This window comes from Silurus meridionalis, chromosome 26, assembly GCF_014805685.1.
Source record: "Silurus meridionalis isolate SWU-2019-XX chromosome 26, ASM1480568v1, whole genome shotgun sequence".
Taxonomy (NCBI): domain Eukaryota; kingdom Metazoa; phylum Chordata; class Actinopteri; order Siluriformes; family Siluridae; genus Silurus; species Silurus meridionalis.
In genome coordinates, this window is record NC_060909.1 from 14,321,948 (window position 1) to 14,339,405 (window position 17,458).

The following is a 17,458-nucleotide window of genomic DNA, read 5'->3' on the forward strand; positions in this document are numbered from 1 at the left end:
TCTGTTTCAAACTTTTCGATTCCTGGCATAGTCATAACTAGCTCACGTTTTTTTCATAAGAAAATTAGTAAATAGTTTGAGCACTGTTAGTGCAGAGATTTTCTCTGCTAGGTGTTTGGCAGCTTGCTTTTGCAAAGTTGCTAAGTTTATATTATATTTACATCTGGTGTAAACTTATTTTTAACCTGGTGTACATTTATTTTTAAACCATATTGCCCTATAAAAGATTAAGTTATCAAAAATGTACTTGGAAGACATGAATGCATGGCCCACAGCCTAATTTGTGGTTCATATATGGTTCTTATTCATACGTATGGTTCATATGTGCCTGCAAACTTATTCTGTTTGGATTTAGCATCCTATGCCATCGAGAAGTGTGACATATTGATGCAGGAGGTATTTGCTGTGTGTCATGAGTATGTGAGTCCCATGGCCTTCCAGCTGCAGTGCCATGCAGATGTATGCAGATGTGGAACTCCATGTCTCTGTTCTGCTCTTGCCCATTACACACGCACCTGTAGGAAATACAATATCATTATTGAGTTCCGCACACACGTGCCTGAATGTGGTAAGTATATGTAAAGTATATGTAAATGGCTTTATTTAGCTCCTAAACTTTTTAAAGTCTTGACCTTGCAGTCCCATTCTGAAACCTGTGTGTGTTGTGCAGCTGTTGCATGCCCACCAACAATGGAATACACTGTGTGTGTATCATCTTGTGAACGGCACTGCCTCTTTCTGTCACTCCCACAGTTTTGTGGAGATGAGTGTGAGGAGGGTTGTGTGTGTCCTCAAGGAACTTACTACAGCATGCAAACACACACCTGTGTTAAAAGGTACAGTGACCTACACACAGCAGTATATGTTTTAACCAAAATCCCGATGTAGTCTAATCTGTGTGTCACAGTGAATTGGCACTCTTATATCATAGTGCTCATGCTGAAAATATACTACCGCCATACACAGTCATAAATGTGTGTGTGTGTATAGGAGATCTGGGAGAGGATTTCATTTTAGCAGTGCTTAGCATTTTTTCCCCATTTTTATTGGGGGTTTAATACATTTAATAAAATACACAAATCTATACATGGGATAACTTTTTTCTATGTCCAAACAACTGGTGTGGATGTCAATTCATTTCATTACATTTGTATTCTATTTTTATTATTTTTTTGTCTCAAAGCAGCTTTACACAAATAACATAATAAAAAATGAATAAGAATATTCTTTATAACTGTACGTTTGTCCATAATGAGCAAGCTGGTAGTGACTGTTGCAAGGAAAAACTCCCTGAGATTGCAAAAGAAAAAAAACCTTGAGAGGAACCAGATTAAAAAGTTAACCCATCCTTATCTGGGTTGCACTAAATGTCCATTTATTACAGCTAAATGATGTTGAGGTGTCTGCTTTGAAAATGTTGATGGAGAAGTATAGAGAAGATCAGAAGGAGTTGCATTGTGTGTTTGTGGATTTAGAGAAAGTGTACGACAGGGTGCCAAGAGAGCAATTGTGGTATTGTATGAGGATAGCAGGTGTGTGAAAGAAGTATGTGAGGGTGGTACAGGACAAGTGTGCAGTAGGAACGACAGCCTGGTTCAAGGTGGGGGCTGAACTGCATTAAGGATCGGCTCTGAGCCCTTTCCTGTTTGCAGTGTTGATGGACAGGTTGACGGACAAGATCAGACAGGAGTCTCTAAGGACTATGATGTTTACAGATGATATTGTGATTTGTGGTGAGAGTAGAGCGTAGAGGTGGAGATATGAGCTGGAAAGAAGGGGAATAAAAGTCAGTAAGAGTAAGACATAGAATGCTGAGGATGGAGCCACCAGGAAGGAGGAAAAAAGGAAGGCAACGGATGAGGTTTATGAATGTGTTGAGGGAAGACATGCAAGTAGTTGGTTCGAAAAAGGCAGATGTAAAGGACAGGGTAGTGTGAAGACAAATGGTCCGCTGTGGTGAGCCCTAACAGGAGCAGCTGCAAGAAAAAACGATGTAGAGGTGTGCAGTTATGGTGATCAAATGTAACCTGTAGACCTGAGTCAGTGTAGCAAACTGTTGACATTAAGTACAGTCCAAATCCATCCTAAAAGCTCCTGTGTTGCTACGCAATTTTATGGATCCAAAACCATCCCCAGCTGCACAGAGTCCAATTGAAGAGAGCACCATCCAGCAGCATAACCGGGATGAAGTGGTCAGATCCGAGGAGAGGGGAGGACAGGACAGGAAAGGACAGGACAGAAGAGGAGCAGGAACACTGGTTATTGCTACTTCAGGAGCATGTTTTGAGAGAGAGAGAGAGAGAGAGAGAGAGAGAGAGAGAGAGATATGGATTATTAAGTATCCTTATTGTTGTATAAAAGTTGGAAGTGCATTGTGTATTTGTGGATTTAGAGAAAGCGTACGACAGAGTGCCAAGAGAGGAGTTGTGGTATTGTATGAGGAAGTCAGGTGTGTCAGAGAAGTATGTGAGGGTGGTGCAGGACATGTATGAGGACAGTGTGACGGCAGTGAAGTGTGCAGTAGGTACGACAGACTGGTTCAGGGTGAAGGTTGGACTGCATCAAGGATCGGCCCTGAGTCCTTTACTGTTTGCAGTGGTGATGGACAGGTTGACGGACGAGGTCAGACAGGAGTCTCCCTGGACTATGATGTTTGCGGATGATATTGTGATTTGTGGTGAGAGTATGGAGCAGGTTGAGAAGAGCCTGGAGAGGTGGAGATATGCGCTGGAGAGAAGGGAATGAGAGTCAGTAGGAGTAAGACAGAGTACATGTGTGTGAATGAGAGGGAGGGCAGTGGAGTGATGCGGTTGCAGGAAAAAGAGCTGGAGAAGGTGGAGGAGTTCAGGTACCTGGGGTCAACAGTGCAAAGTAATGGAGATTGTGTTAGAGAAGTAAAGAAAAGAGTGCAGGCAGGGTGGAGTGGGTGGAGAAGAGTGACATGAGTGATTTGTGATAGTAGGGTATCTGCAAGAATGAAAGGGAAAGTTTATAGGACTGTGGTGAGACCTGCGATGTTGTATGGTTTAGAGACAGTGTCATTGAGTAAAAGACAGGAAGTGGAGCTGGAGGTAGCAGAGCTGAAGATGTTAAGGTTTTCGTTAGGAGTGAAAAGGATGGACAAGATTAGAAATGAGTTTATTAGAGGGACGGCACATGTAGGATGTTTTGGTGACAAGGTGAGGGAGGCGAGATTAAGATGGTTTGGACATGTGCAGAGGAGGGACATGAATTATATTGGTAGAAGAATGCTGAGGATGGAGCCACAAGGTAGGAGGAAAAGAGGAAGGCCAAGGAGGAGGTTCATGGATGTGGTGAGGGAAGACATGCAGGTAGTCGGTGTAAAAGTGGCAGATGTAGAGGACAGGGTGGTGTGGAGACGGATGATCCGCTGTGGCGACCCCTAATGGGAGCAGCCGAAAGAAGAAGAAGAAGAAGATTGTTGTATAAAAGTTAAGGAACTGTGTAGTTGGGACTCCAGCAAGACTCGCTATGGCATAACTAAAAGGGAGAGCCAGAAGGTAACACAGACATGTAGGATCTCTGGGATAAGAGACAACACACCACACCACCGTCAGCAAACCTGAGTAAACGTGTGAGAGTGAGGGAACGACAGCATACAAATATTCCAGTTCACCGAACACTCTATATCCATGATCCCTCTAGATCTGCTCCTTTACCTAAGAAAAATCTACTTATAAAAGGCTTCATTAAATAAATATGTTTACTAACAATAATATGGAATTACCATAATAACAATTATTGGAAGGTTGTCCGATAACTGTGGGGCTTTATAAGAGAAATATCTGCTTTATACATCAGTAGTAGTATTTTATAATGATTGCAATATTTAATTGGGAGCAGTGTAGACTGATTACAACTTGGGTGATGTGATGATATTTTTTAGATCTGGTAAGGACTCTTGCTGCTGCATTCTAGATTTTATGCACTTGCTCAAACACCCAGGCAGTAAATCATTACAGTAGTCTAATCTAGATGTAACAAAAGCATTAACTAGTTTTTCTGCATCCTGTATTGACATTTTATTTGAGCAATTTTCTAATGTGGAAGAAGACTATCCTGCTTATTCCATGTTATTCACATGAGCCTCAAAGGAAAGACAAGAGCCAATAATCAAACCAAGGTCTTTGTCTGCTGTACACACTGAGACAAAAAGATCAGAGATGCTACGTAATCGGAAAGTTTACTTTTAGTTGCATGTGTTCTTAGTAAAAGTACTTCCCGTCTTATCCGAGTTGAGCAAAAGGAAGTTATTAAGCATCCACTGTCTAATGCCCTTTACACACTCCTCCACATTGTTAAGCTGATCTCTCTCATTTCGCTTTGCTGAAACGTACAACTGTGTATTGTCAGCGTAGCAATGCAAGCTAATATCATGTTTATATATAATTTCACACAGTGGCAGTATATATAAAGAGAGAAGCAGAGGGCCTAAAACAGATCCTTGCGGAATGTCAAACTTTACCCCAGGATGTGTGGAGGAATTACCATTTACATCAAGATAAATTGACGGATAACGATCAGTCAAATAATACCTTAGCAGAGAGAGAAAGCTGTTCCCTTTATTCCAACAACATTTTCTAGGCTAGCAAGAAAGATATTTAGCGCTGTCTCTGTGATATGATGAGGCCTAAATCCTGACTGATACATTTTCAAAATGTTATTCCTAAGTAGATGTGAGCATAACTGCTGTGCTACAACCTTTTCTAAAATCTTGGAGATAAGGGAAAGTTTGATATTAGGTTTAATATAACCAAGCTCATATAGCAGTTAATCAGCGCTTTTTTACTATAAAATATACAGTTTATTATGTCAATCATGCAGTGTCACAGAGATTTATTTCTAGTTCTTTTAACGTTTGGAGTTTTTCCTTTCCATCTTTGCCTCTGGTTTGCTCATTCAGGATGAATTTATAAATTTTATGTTTATATGCAGAATGTATATGTTTATCTTGTTAAAATGTCCATTGTAAAAATTGCTATGCTATGAATTGGATTTAACTGGGCTCTTTGCATAAAATATTATATTTACAACAGAAAATGTTTAAACTAAGAAAATGTATCATTTGAATGTGACAAGGTATTTTTCTATTTTATAAAACAAAAAAAAAGAAAAAGGTGGGGACATGGGCAATAAAAGGCTGGAACAGTAAGCATTAATGAAAGGTAACAGCTGAAGTAACATTTTGCAATTAACTAGGTTAACTGGCAACAGGTCATTTGGCAATTGGCAAAATGGAGTATAAAAAGAGTATCTTAGAAAGGCAGAATAAAGATGGGCAGCGATTCACAAATCTGGAAAAAAAAATGTCTACAAATTGTGGAACAATTTTAGAATAACTTTTTCTCAACTTAAAATTATAAAGACACTGAATATCTCATCATTTACATATAATATCATCAAAAGTTTCTAAGACTCTGGAGAACTCTCTGCCCCAAGGGGCAAGAGCAAAAATTTATATTGGATACCTATGATCTTCAGTCCTTTAGGCAGCACTGCATTAAAAACCAGATATGATTCTGTAATGGAAATTATTGCATGGGACCAGAAACACCATCATTCAACTATAATGATGAAATGAAATCAGCCATCATTCAAATCATTCAGAAATCAATGCCTGTGAACACAGTTTCCATGTCATCCACAAATGCAGGTTAATTGTCGATCATTCCAAGAAGATATGTAAACATATGTTCATATGTGTACATGATCCAGAAATGCCCCCATCTTCTCTGAGCCAAAGGTCATTTATTATGGACCAATGCAAAGTGGAAAACTGTTCTGTGTACAGAAAGTCTTACACTTGAAATTCTTTTGGAAACCATGGACATCGCATCCGCCATACTTGGCGCTTTCTGTGTTCTACTGTAAATAAATAAATTCAAATTTAACGTATTACTTGTATAATAAAATTGTTAATGTAATTCACATATGTGTTGTGTAGGAGTGAATGCCCATGCTCTTTCCAGGGAGCTGATTACTCTCCTGGAGATGTGATTCTGACATCATCTGATATGCAGTAAGAACTTATATACTTTTTTGCAGGTTTTCTGCATAAATCTGTCATAAAATGAGACCTGATTTTCGAGTCCAGAGTATTGGCAAATATAATGTGCTTAAATAATAACACAAAAAAATTTCTAATCTTTTCTATCTTTATTGCGATCAACCATAAAAACCTCATAGTGATAGTGGAAAAAATCTAAGAACCCTTTAGTTAATGACCTTAAAAAAGTTAACTGGAGTCAGGTGTTCTCATGCATGGAGTCCTGTTTAAGAAAATTAGTTAGGAGGTGTGGACAAGTGCTATTTTGTGCAAATGATCTACAAATGGAGACACTTTAGAACTGTGGCTACTTTACTAAGAAGTGGGCCACAAAGCACAACGAAGACTCATCTATGAGGTAAAGAAACAACCCTAAGTGGCAGGCAAAGTTTGTAAGGTATCATTGGAACTGGCTAACATCTGTGTTCATAAGTCTATAGTAAGTAAAATATTAAACAAGCAGGTTGTCTATGGCAGGAAACCACTAAGGAAGCTTACTAAAAAGCACATTGCTGCACACCTGAAGTTTGTGAAAGAGCACACTGAAACGTCACAGCGGGATGGCCAAAATGTTTTGTAAACTTATAAACTTAAGATTGAACTATCTGGAGAAAACATGCAGCACTACATCTGGCGTAAAAAGGGCACTGCATATCATCATCAAAACATCATCATAACTGTAAAGTAGTATCATGATTTTGATCTGCTTTGCTGCATCGGGGCCTGGCCAGCTTGCAGTCATTGAGGGGAAGATGAATTGCCAAGTGTATAAAGAATTCTTCAGGATAATGTTAGAATGTCTGTACATCAGAAGAAACTATGTAGAAGTTGCATGATGAAACAGGACAATGACCCAAAACACTGGAGCAAGTCCACAACAGAATGACTTGAGGAGAGCCATACACACAATATGTCCAAAGAATATGACAGAGCTAAAGCAGTGCTGCAAGGAAGAATGGACTAACATTCCTCCTAAACAATGTGCAGGTCTGATCTGCAGCTACAGAAAGCGCCTGGTTGAGGTTTTTGCTGCCAAGGGGGGATCAACCAGTTATTAATTCCAAGGGTTCACTTACTTTTTCCACTACCATATGGGATGTTGAATGAGTGTGTTCGAAAAAGACATGAAAGATTAGAATTTACTTTGCGTTATTATTTAGGCACATTATATTTATCAGTACTCTTGATTTAGATGCAGATCAGATTTCATAACAAATTAATGCAAAAAAAAAAAAAAATTAATTAAATTGCAAAGGGTTCACATACTTTTTTTCTTGCCACTGTATGCACAGCACCAATAAAAAGTTTGGAAACACCTTGTTCTTCAGTGGTTTTGTTCTTTATTTTTGTTATTTTCAACATTTTACATGAATATTAAAGTATTTTTTATGGAGTTATGAAGCAAACAACAAAAAAATTGTTAAATAACCGAGAATATGTTTTGTATTTTTGAATCTTCAAAGGTACCACATTTAAAGAGGCAAGAATTGTCAAAATTATCTCTTGACAAGGTACACCTGTAAAATGAATACCATTCCTCCTTGTGATTCTGATGAGAAAATGCCATGAGCTGTTATTGAAGTGAAATGTAGCTATTTTTGTGTAATCTATATTATAAAACATATTCTAGGTTGTTAAACACATTTTTGTTTACTGGATAACTCCAGTGGACAATGTGATATATATATATATATATATATATATATATATATATATATATATATATAAAAGCTAATTTGCCTGTCAATGTATAACAAAATTAACAATTTATGCTCATTTTGTGTTTAGAATTTGTCAGGATGGAAGATTTATCTCACAAAGTATTATTACTGGTGAGTGTCTTTAATTTTGGTTCAGACAATTTTGGTGCATATTTGGTGCATTGTGTGTCATGTGAATGTGTATGTATGCAGCTTAAAGGAAAATGTACATATAAATATATTTCTATATTTATATTTATCTAATATGAAAATATTGTACTCTTAATTTATCAAGTTTTTTGTGCAGGGATTTGTAAGAATGAATAATATACTGATGTTTTTACTATTTAAATGTTAGCATCACTACATTTAATTTTTAATTAAATGATTACCCAAGTACAGTTCTTCATTCCTGTATGTCTATATTGTTATGTATATGTGTCCGCTCTCTTCAGATAAACTGTGCCCTCCAGGGCAAGTTTATGAGGATTGTGGGAATGGTGTGAAAGGACTGTCAGCGCATAAAGGTTTGGCTTGTGTCCAAACTTGTGAGTCATACCTGCTTAACCTGACCTGCTCCAACTATGAGCCCTGTGTGCCTGGCTGCATCTGTCCACCTGAGTAAGTATGAGTTTTTATACTCCTGTCTAATATTATTCATTCAATTTAGTTATATTGCTATTTTGCTTAGAATCAAGAAACAGGATAACCTAATATGATTTTCTGGATTTACATTAGCAATCTGGCAAATAGAAACTTTTCATCTTGAAATAAGATACATGATGGACTGAAAATTTGTGTGATTAATAGGTTGCAGTTTGTGTGACTCTGCTGTCAGAACAGATATATCAACATTTGTCGATGGCATAAATCACACAATATTGGAAACATTTTTGCCATTTTGGTCTGTGTTGACATGATTGCATCATATAACTGCTACTCATTTGTTTTTAAACTTTTAGTGTGTTCTTAGACGCTTTTCTGTTTACCAAAAATGTAAAGAATGGTTATGTAAGTTGCCATAGCTTTTCTTTCAAATTAAGCCTGAGTTGAACCTGATCCATTCTCCTCCGACCACAAGGTGTCTACAAGAAGATTCCTCCTTTCTTTCTGCACAGTCCTATGTAACCTCTGTGTGTGAAACTTTCAAGGCATTAGCAGTTTATGAAATTTTAATAAGTCCTGTTCAATGGCAACAATCACACCATGATCAAACTAACTGAGTTTTCCAATTCTGATGTTTAATGCAAACATTAACTGTAGTTTCTTAGTCATATCTGCATAATTTTATGTTTCAGCCACATAATAGGCTGGTTGGATAATTACACAAATAAGCAGGTGTTTGGTGCCTGTCTATGAATTAAACTTAAAAGAATAAAACTTTGGATTCCAAAATCCATTTGTTCATTTTAAACAAACTGTTCTTGTGATGTTGGACTGTTGTATAGCAAAACATTTCTGATATTCTGCATGTACAGCAAAACATACTTCTGATACCTGCCAAAATCATTTAAAAAAACATGTGATAAAATAATTTAAAAAGAAACAGAACAGGCCAAACTTATTACCGTAATTTCCAGACTATTAAACGCACCCAAATATACGCCGCACCCACTGATTTTAACAAAATTTTTTATTTTGAACATAAAGGTGTCTACATTGAAACTAATGAACTTTACACAGGCTTTGATGAAACCTGTAACACGGCTTGTATCTAAACAGTAGCCTACCAAGAAAGTCATTGTTCACTGTCTTCCTTCTTCCTTTCACAACAATTTCTCTCGGGAGTTTATCTTTTTAAACGCATCGTTGTGCGTTTAAAAATCACCATCGGTGAAGCTTTTCTCCCAATGCCGTGCAGCTCAGAACACAGGTGAAGTGCGTTTTTTCCTGCCCGGTTGTTTTCAGCGTAATGAATGATTCTTATTTCCTGTAGACAGTCCAAGTGAGCGGCAGGTCAAACATCAGAGGAACATCATCCATATTTATGATGTGGTGCGGCCCGATTCAGTGGGAGCACATCTGATTTAATGTAAAGAGTTTCATTGGTTTACCTGAACCCGTTCGGCAATTTCGTTGGTCTAATGTTACAGGGCTCAGTTTTTTGCCTTGAGGCTTGTGAAACCCAGGAAACACATTTCCATCTCCATCCTTTATTGCTCTAACTTGCAGCACATCCTTCTCAGCTCAGTCCCTCTGCCTGGCCATTTGGTATAAATGCTTTTCTCCTTTCTTAGTCTCCAATTTCACATACAGCTTCTCATATGCCTTTTCTTTGGCTTTCGCCACTTTCGCAGCTTTCCCTCTGCACCTGCTGACTCATCACCTTGTTCTCCCGCCTACTTTTCTCATCACTCTGTCGATCCCAATTCTATTTTGCCAACCTCTTTCTCCTTATGCTTTTCTGCACTTCCCCATTCCACCACCACATCTCTTTGTCTTCCTTTCTATTTTCAGATGTCATATCAAGTGCCTTTTTAGCTGTCTCTCTCATCACTTCTGCAGTAGTTGCCCATTCATTAAAGCCCTTGTCACCACCACCAAGCTCCTGACTGACCTCTTCCCAGAACCTTTCACTACAGTCTTCCTCCTTCAGTTTCCACCATCTAATTCTTCTTTTAGTCTTCTCTCTCCTCCACTTCTTCTTCTCCTCCAAAATCATCCTACAGACCACCAGCCGATGCTGCCTATCTACACTACTCCTGCCAACACCTTACAGTCTCCAATCTCCATTAGGTTGCATAACCTACATAGAATATAGTTCACCTGTGTGCACCTTCCCCCACTCTTACACTCTGCACCACTCCATCAAACTTACTACAGAATTTTTTATTCTCCCTTATCTTGCCAACCCACTTGTGGAGCATAAGCACTGATGACATTTATCATCACCCCTTCAACTTCCAGCTTCATGTTCATCACCCTATTAGAAACTCTCTTCACCTCCACTACACTCTTACTGTACACTTCCTTCAGGATCACCCCTACACCATTTCTCTTCCCTTTCCACACCATGATAGAACAGTTTAAACCCACCTGCAATGTTCCTGGCTTTACTCCCTTTCCACATGGTCTCCTGAACACACAGCATATCTACCTTTCTCCTTTCCATCATCATATCAGCTACCGCTCTCTTTATCAGTCATCGTACCAACATTTAAAGTACCAACTCTAACCTCCACTCTCCTACACTTCTCATTCTCTGCTGTCTTTGTAGACGTCTTCCTCCTTTCCTTTTCCTCCTTCAGCCAACAGTACCCCAATTTCCACATTCCACATTCCCCGAATTTCTGATTCATGATCTGCATATTTGATTTGCCACATGTTTATGCTGGATGCCCTTCCTAACGCAACCCTCCCCATTTATCCGGGCTTGGGAATGGCACTAAGAGTGCACTGGCTTGTGCAACCCTAATGGCTGGTTTATAATAATTTTGTAAATGAAAAGAAGCTTTTGGTAAATATTTTTACATGTGTGAATTAATAAGTGTGAATCCAGCACCCCACCCACCCCTATGACAGATTAAGTTTCACTTTCCATGATCCATGACCAACATAGGAGCATCTTGGCGACATAGATTTAAATATTTAACAATGCCTGGTATATTCTGTAAACGTATATTCTGTTCTAATTCAATTCTATTAATTTATGTTTGATTGTTTTTCAGTGCATTGATGTTGTGCTGTACTTAGACTAAATTGAATGTTAAATTAGTTAATTTACCTTCAACTCTACATTTTTTTTTAGATTTTTTATCTTTTTTATTTCACATTATTTAGCTTGCTTGTATCCAACAGAGATAAGATCTATTTTGCTGTTTTAACCATGCCAGCAGTGTTGTTTACACAATGAATGCTGAAATCTTAAAAGAGGCCAAAAATCTAGAACAGTTTAGAAAGGTAGACATGCTGCTTAATATTCATCATTTCTGTAGGGAAGAATGAGCACACAGTAGGCAGGAAAGTGTGTTGGGACTGTTCACAAGGAGGGCTGTGATATTTAAGAACGCTCTTGTGTCTGGGAGTGTGTGTGTGTGATTCACTTACTTTTGACTTATTGACCTTTAAATGGAAACCTATCCCAGTTACGCCATGGGAATGGAATCTTAAAGCTGCGTTTTGCCATGGGTATTCCTGCAAGTGTACTGCTTGGCATGTGGACTAATTTGAAGCAAAATGTCAGGTAGTTCCTTATGACAAAAACATGTTTTTGTCTAAAACCTAGCTTGATAATTCACACCTGTAAAACTCAAGTATGCTAATTGGCATAGAGAAACTTTGTTAAATCTTACAATTTAATGTTTTTTATACTAATAATTGAGGTTATGAGTGCTATCTGATAATTCATTGATCTTGTTGATTTTTAGGTTTGGAAATTTAGTTTGTTTTATTTTTATTAATTGAATATAAATGACTAATAATTAATATCATATAATAATAAATAATTAAGAAAAGAAATCATAATAATAAATTAAAAATTAAACCATTGCTATTAGAAGAAAATGTTCATCAGAGGAAAAATATTTTTGCTGTAGTATGTGGAAATCCCTTTGAGTGGCTGCACACCAAAGGGGCACTATGTGTTATGATACTGCAAATAGTTCACATGCAAGTAAGAGGTTTATAGCATCCAGTTGCTTTTGGTAATGAAATGCAAGTAATTTTTTTGTAAATAGAGATTTTCCTGTACTAATGAAAGAGGGTATTAATATTAATTATGTATTTACTGTGCAAACAGGGGCATAGCTGGATCAAATGACTGATAATCTGCTCAAATACATTCTCATTGCCTCTTAACAAATTATCACATTTTCATTACATCAAACATCCTTTTAATTATGGCATTTTTTATTTTAGGGCCTTGCTAGTATAGCTGGGTTTTGAACTCATGACCTTAAGATCCAAAGTGCAATGCCTAACCTCTTAGCTGGTTATGGCAGGTATTGTTTTTTTTTTATAAAGATAAGGGATAAAAAGGGTAAAATGTATTATTTAGAAGCAATCAAATGTATTTTTAGTCACATTTTGCCTCTAAATGCCAACTGCTTTAAATGTTTACATTGTTGAGTCAATTAATTGAGTTTTGATTGATATTAGAATATGTGCATCATAGTGATATAAACAGTTATATTTTGCTAACCAAAGAAGTGGAATTCTATTTTGAAATGCTATAATAACCAATTAAAGATGAGATTTATAATCAAGCAAAGCAAACAAGGGTACAAAGTATTGCACATCTTTCATGAACAGGAATTGTAAGTTGTAACTGATTGATATCCTAATGGGCCAGGAATGAACTAATAGGAATGAACCTCTACTCTTGAATGTTATGAGTTTGCTGATGATTGATGTCTGCCACAAATGGAACACAAAGGCCAGATGAGTTATGTTAGGTGCAACTAATGGTTAATCAACCCATGACTCATCAATCAAATTGAATAGAATTTGTGTAGCTCAATGGATATTGTTACAAGAAGCTTTAAATTGAGACTTTTGTTCTTTCAGTAACCAATTTTGTGGCCAGGGTCTCTGAGTCTGAGCATCCAGAGCATAACCTTTAAATACAAATGCTTGCCAAATGTGAAATGATTTCTTGACCTTATTTCAGCTAAATATGTATCTTGGAGAAACTATGCCAATAATTAGTTAAAAGTGTTATATTTATACATCCCATACAGAAATCTGATGTATAGCAAAATATGCAAAGTACATATATGGCCTATATGTTCATGTTTGGATTTCACAGATATACAAATATGTCAGATACTTGTAAATATATGCAACATATATTTCAGAATATTACAAAAATGTTTATCCTTGTATTTATAATGTAACACACACATATATATATATATATATATATATATATATATATATATATATATATATATATATATATATATATATATATATATATATATATATATATAGAAACGCTACTTGGTTTATGTATTCATTCCTGGTTTATATCGGATGCTAACTACAGACTACTGCCACCTGCTGGTATAAAAGATTTATGTTCACTCACGCAAGCGTAAAACGTACACGCATGGTTTGGTTTGTCAGACGCGCCTGCCTAATAAACAGCCTAATTTACAGCACAATCGTCCGATGCAAAATGTCCAATGAATTAAACAATGGCAAAAATCGGGCTGACCGCTAATATATATATATATATATATATATATATATATATATATATATATATATATGTATGTGTGTGTGTGTGTGTGTGTGTGTGTGTGTGTGTGTATATATATATATATATGTGTGTGTGTGTGTGTGTGTGTATATATATATATATATATATATATATATATATATATATATATATATATATATATATATATATACAGTACAGACCAAAAGTTATGACACACCTGCTCATTCAAAGAGTTTATTTTATTTTCATGACTATGAAAATTGTAAAGTCACACTGAAGGCTTTAAAACTATGAATTAACACATGTGGAATTATATACATAACAAAAAGTGAACTGAAAATGTCATATTGTAGGTTCTTCAAAGTAGGCATCAAGAGAATGCCAAGAGTGTGCAAAGCAGTAATCTAAGCAAAGGTGGCTACTTTGAAGAACCTACAATATGACATATTTTCGTTGTTTCACACTTTTTGTTATGTATATAATTCCACGTGTTAATTCATAGTGTTGATGCCTTCAGTGCGACTTCACAATTTTCATAGTCATGAAAATAAAGAAAACTCTTTGAATGAGAAGGTGTCCAAACTTTGGTCTGTACTGTGTATATATATATATATATATATATATATATGTGTGTGTGTGTGTGTGTGTGTGTGTATATATATATATATATATATATATATATATATATATATATATATATATATATATATATATATATATATAGTACAGACCAAAAGTTATGACACACCTGCTCATTCAAAGAGTTTTTTTATTTTCATGACTATGAAAATTGTAAAGTCACACTGAAGGCTTTAAAACTATGAATTAACACATGTGGAATTATATACATAACAAAAAGTGAACTGAAAATGTCATATTGTAGGTTCTTCAAAGTAGGCATCAAGAGAATGCCAAGAGTGTGCAAAGCAGTAATCTAAGCAAAGGTGGCTACTTTGAAGAACCTACAATATGACATATTTTCGTTGTTTCACACTTTTTGTTATGTATATAATTCCACGTGTTAATTCATAGTGTTGATGCCTTCAGTGCGACTCTACAATTTTCATAGTCATGAAAATAAAGAAAACTCTTTGAATGAGAAGGTGTGTCCAAACTTTGGTCTGTACTGTATATATATATATATATATATATATATATATATATATATATATATATATATATATATATATATATATATATATACACAGTGGAACCCGTTATCTCGCCTCGGTTATCTCGACAACCCTATTAAGTCGACGTTTTTGAAGTGGAACCGCCAAATTCTCGCTTTGTCTAAGCATTTTTTATCGGTTATGTCGACTTTTTTTATGTCGCCGAACCCTGATATCTCGAGCACAAGGGGTGAAAAATTTGCCATTTTTACGTCGGTTATCTCGGTGCAGCCGCAGAAGAACTCGCGGAAGTGGCGGAAAAATCAAGCCTTACAGATGCTACAGGTGTTGTATTGTATACTGGTGAATCTCTGCTGTTAGTTAGTGCACATATGCCTTTTGTTGTTAAATGTTATGCGATGAACAGGAGGCGAAAGTAGAAGCGCGGCGCTGAGCAGCACACGGGAGAACGTGGGATGACCAGCAAAATCATAGAATGAACACCGGCAGGATCGGGGGAATCCGCGATGCGCTTTGGGAAGAAAAGAGCAGCCGTTGAGAGAGTGCTGGTGGAAAGGCACGTACCGGGATACGCATGAGCGATAACAACGACCGCCGTGAACCAACATATACCAACAATAACGGACAGTGAGAGTGTGGAAGTTTAAATAGGAGCTGGTGATGATGATAAACGAGCACCAGCGGCCGAGAAAGCACCTGACACGCTGAAGGGGGCCGAAGGGGGCGTGGCAGGTGAAATCCTGACAGATAAACATGTACTGTATGTATTTTTATAGCATGCCTTAATCAAACAAATCGCGGCAACGCTGTTGTGTAAAAAACCCCTCCAAAAACACGTGCATGCACATTCTCATTTAATAACGCACATCATGTACATAAAGAAATTTCAAGCACGTTAATATATTGCCGCCATTTTGATTTTCGTTTATCTCGATCATCGGTTACCTCGATGCTTTTTGGCGACCCCCTAGGACATCGACATAACCGGGTTCCACTGTGTGTATGTATATATATATATATATATATATATATATATATATATATATATATATATATATATATATATATATATATATATATATATATATATATGTATGTATGTATGTATATGTGAACAGGGATCAACAAGTAAACAAATCTAATATTAAAAGTAACAAAACTGTAACATTGCAACCTTAAACATTATTTCACATTTTCAAAGTAACAGTGAGATACGACTGCATCCTGATCGGGAACTTAAAACACTCCCAAGTCAAAAGTGTTGGAATAATATCACTCCCAAAACTCACATATCTAAAAATAAAAAATAAAAGACAAAACAAGAGACATCAATCTTTTTATAAAGAATTTACACAAGTAAAGTTTAATTTAAAAAATAAATAAATAAAAAACATACCGTAATTGACCGGAGTAAAAATAAAAAGCAAAAATGTGAAAGATGTAACACACATGATTTCTCTGAAATAGTAAAAATGGATAATATTGTAATTTTTTTGTAATGAAGTTATAACTGAGCATAAAAAAAGCATGCTTTACTTGTTTAAACAATTTGTTTACACATGAAATCAAACCTTTATATGTAGATAACTTTCATATACAGTTGACAAAGTTTTGCAGAGTTATTCAAAGTTTTGGCATATTTGCAAAGGATATTTCTAGCAAAGTGACATGAGCATCGAGATGATTCTACACAGACTCAGGCTGTGTAGAATCCATTTGCAGTTTATTAAGGAAACAGCACAGGTAATCCACATGTGAATTGGAAATGTAGTCAGAGGGGAGAGCAATAGTCCGGAAAGGAAAGCTGTCCACGAGGCAAATAAATCTTATAAATCAATAAGGTCAAAACACCCAGTGGTCATAAACAATAAAGAGGTCAGTACACAATAAGGCGAGGACAAGAACAGTAAACACGGCTCGGTCTGTGCTTGGAAGACACAATACTTTGCATCGTTGCATAGAATTAGCCTGGCTGTAGACACCCGGAAGTGTTCTGCACTCGGGAGATGGCTGCCTCTGTCAAATGGGGTTTGTATTGGGAACGTTACAGAACCCCCCTCCTAGGCACACCTCCAGGTGTTCTTCTACAGGGGTGCCCCCTTGGTTTTGGTGCTGGCTGGTTGAGGTGATTTTGGTGGAATTCTTTAGTCAGGGAAGGATCCAGTGTTTACCGAGCATTGCTCCTCTGGTCCGTATTTCTCCCAGTTGACCAACTATGTCCAAATGAGGAGGGGGGTTTGCTTGGGTCCTTGTCACTTGAGTGAGTGCGCACAGGTTTGAGGAGGGAGACATGGAAAGAAGGTGATTAGGGGTTAAGTGACACGGTTGATTTGGTGCATCTTGAATGGCCTGATAAAATGTGGGCTTCCTGGAAAAATTTCGTTTCCTGCATGGT

General features: G+C 36.7%; 1 protein-coding gene across 1 annotated transcript in view; it reads left to right on the forward strand.

Moving 5' to 3' along the window:
- otog (otogelin) overlaps window positions 1-17,458 on the forward strand; it is a 94,190-nt gene that overhangs the window by 24,839 nt on the left and 51,893 nt on the right. The window contains exons 16-20 of the mRNA XM_046840871.1: window positions 356-568; window positions 671-836; window positions 5,966-6,040; window positions 7,856-7,899; window positions 8,223-8,388. Coding sequence (XP_046696827.1) covers window positions 356-568; window positions 671-836; window positions 5,966-6,040; window positions 7,856-7,899; window positions 8,223-8,388 — 664 coding nt within the window. The remainder of the gene's footprint in view (window positions 1-355; window positions 569-670; window positions 837-5,965; window positions 6,041-7,855; window positions 7,900-8,222; window positions 8,389-17,458) is intronic.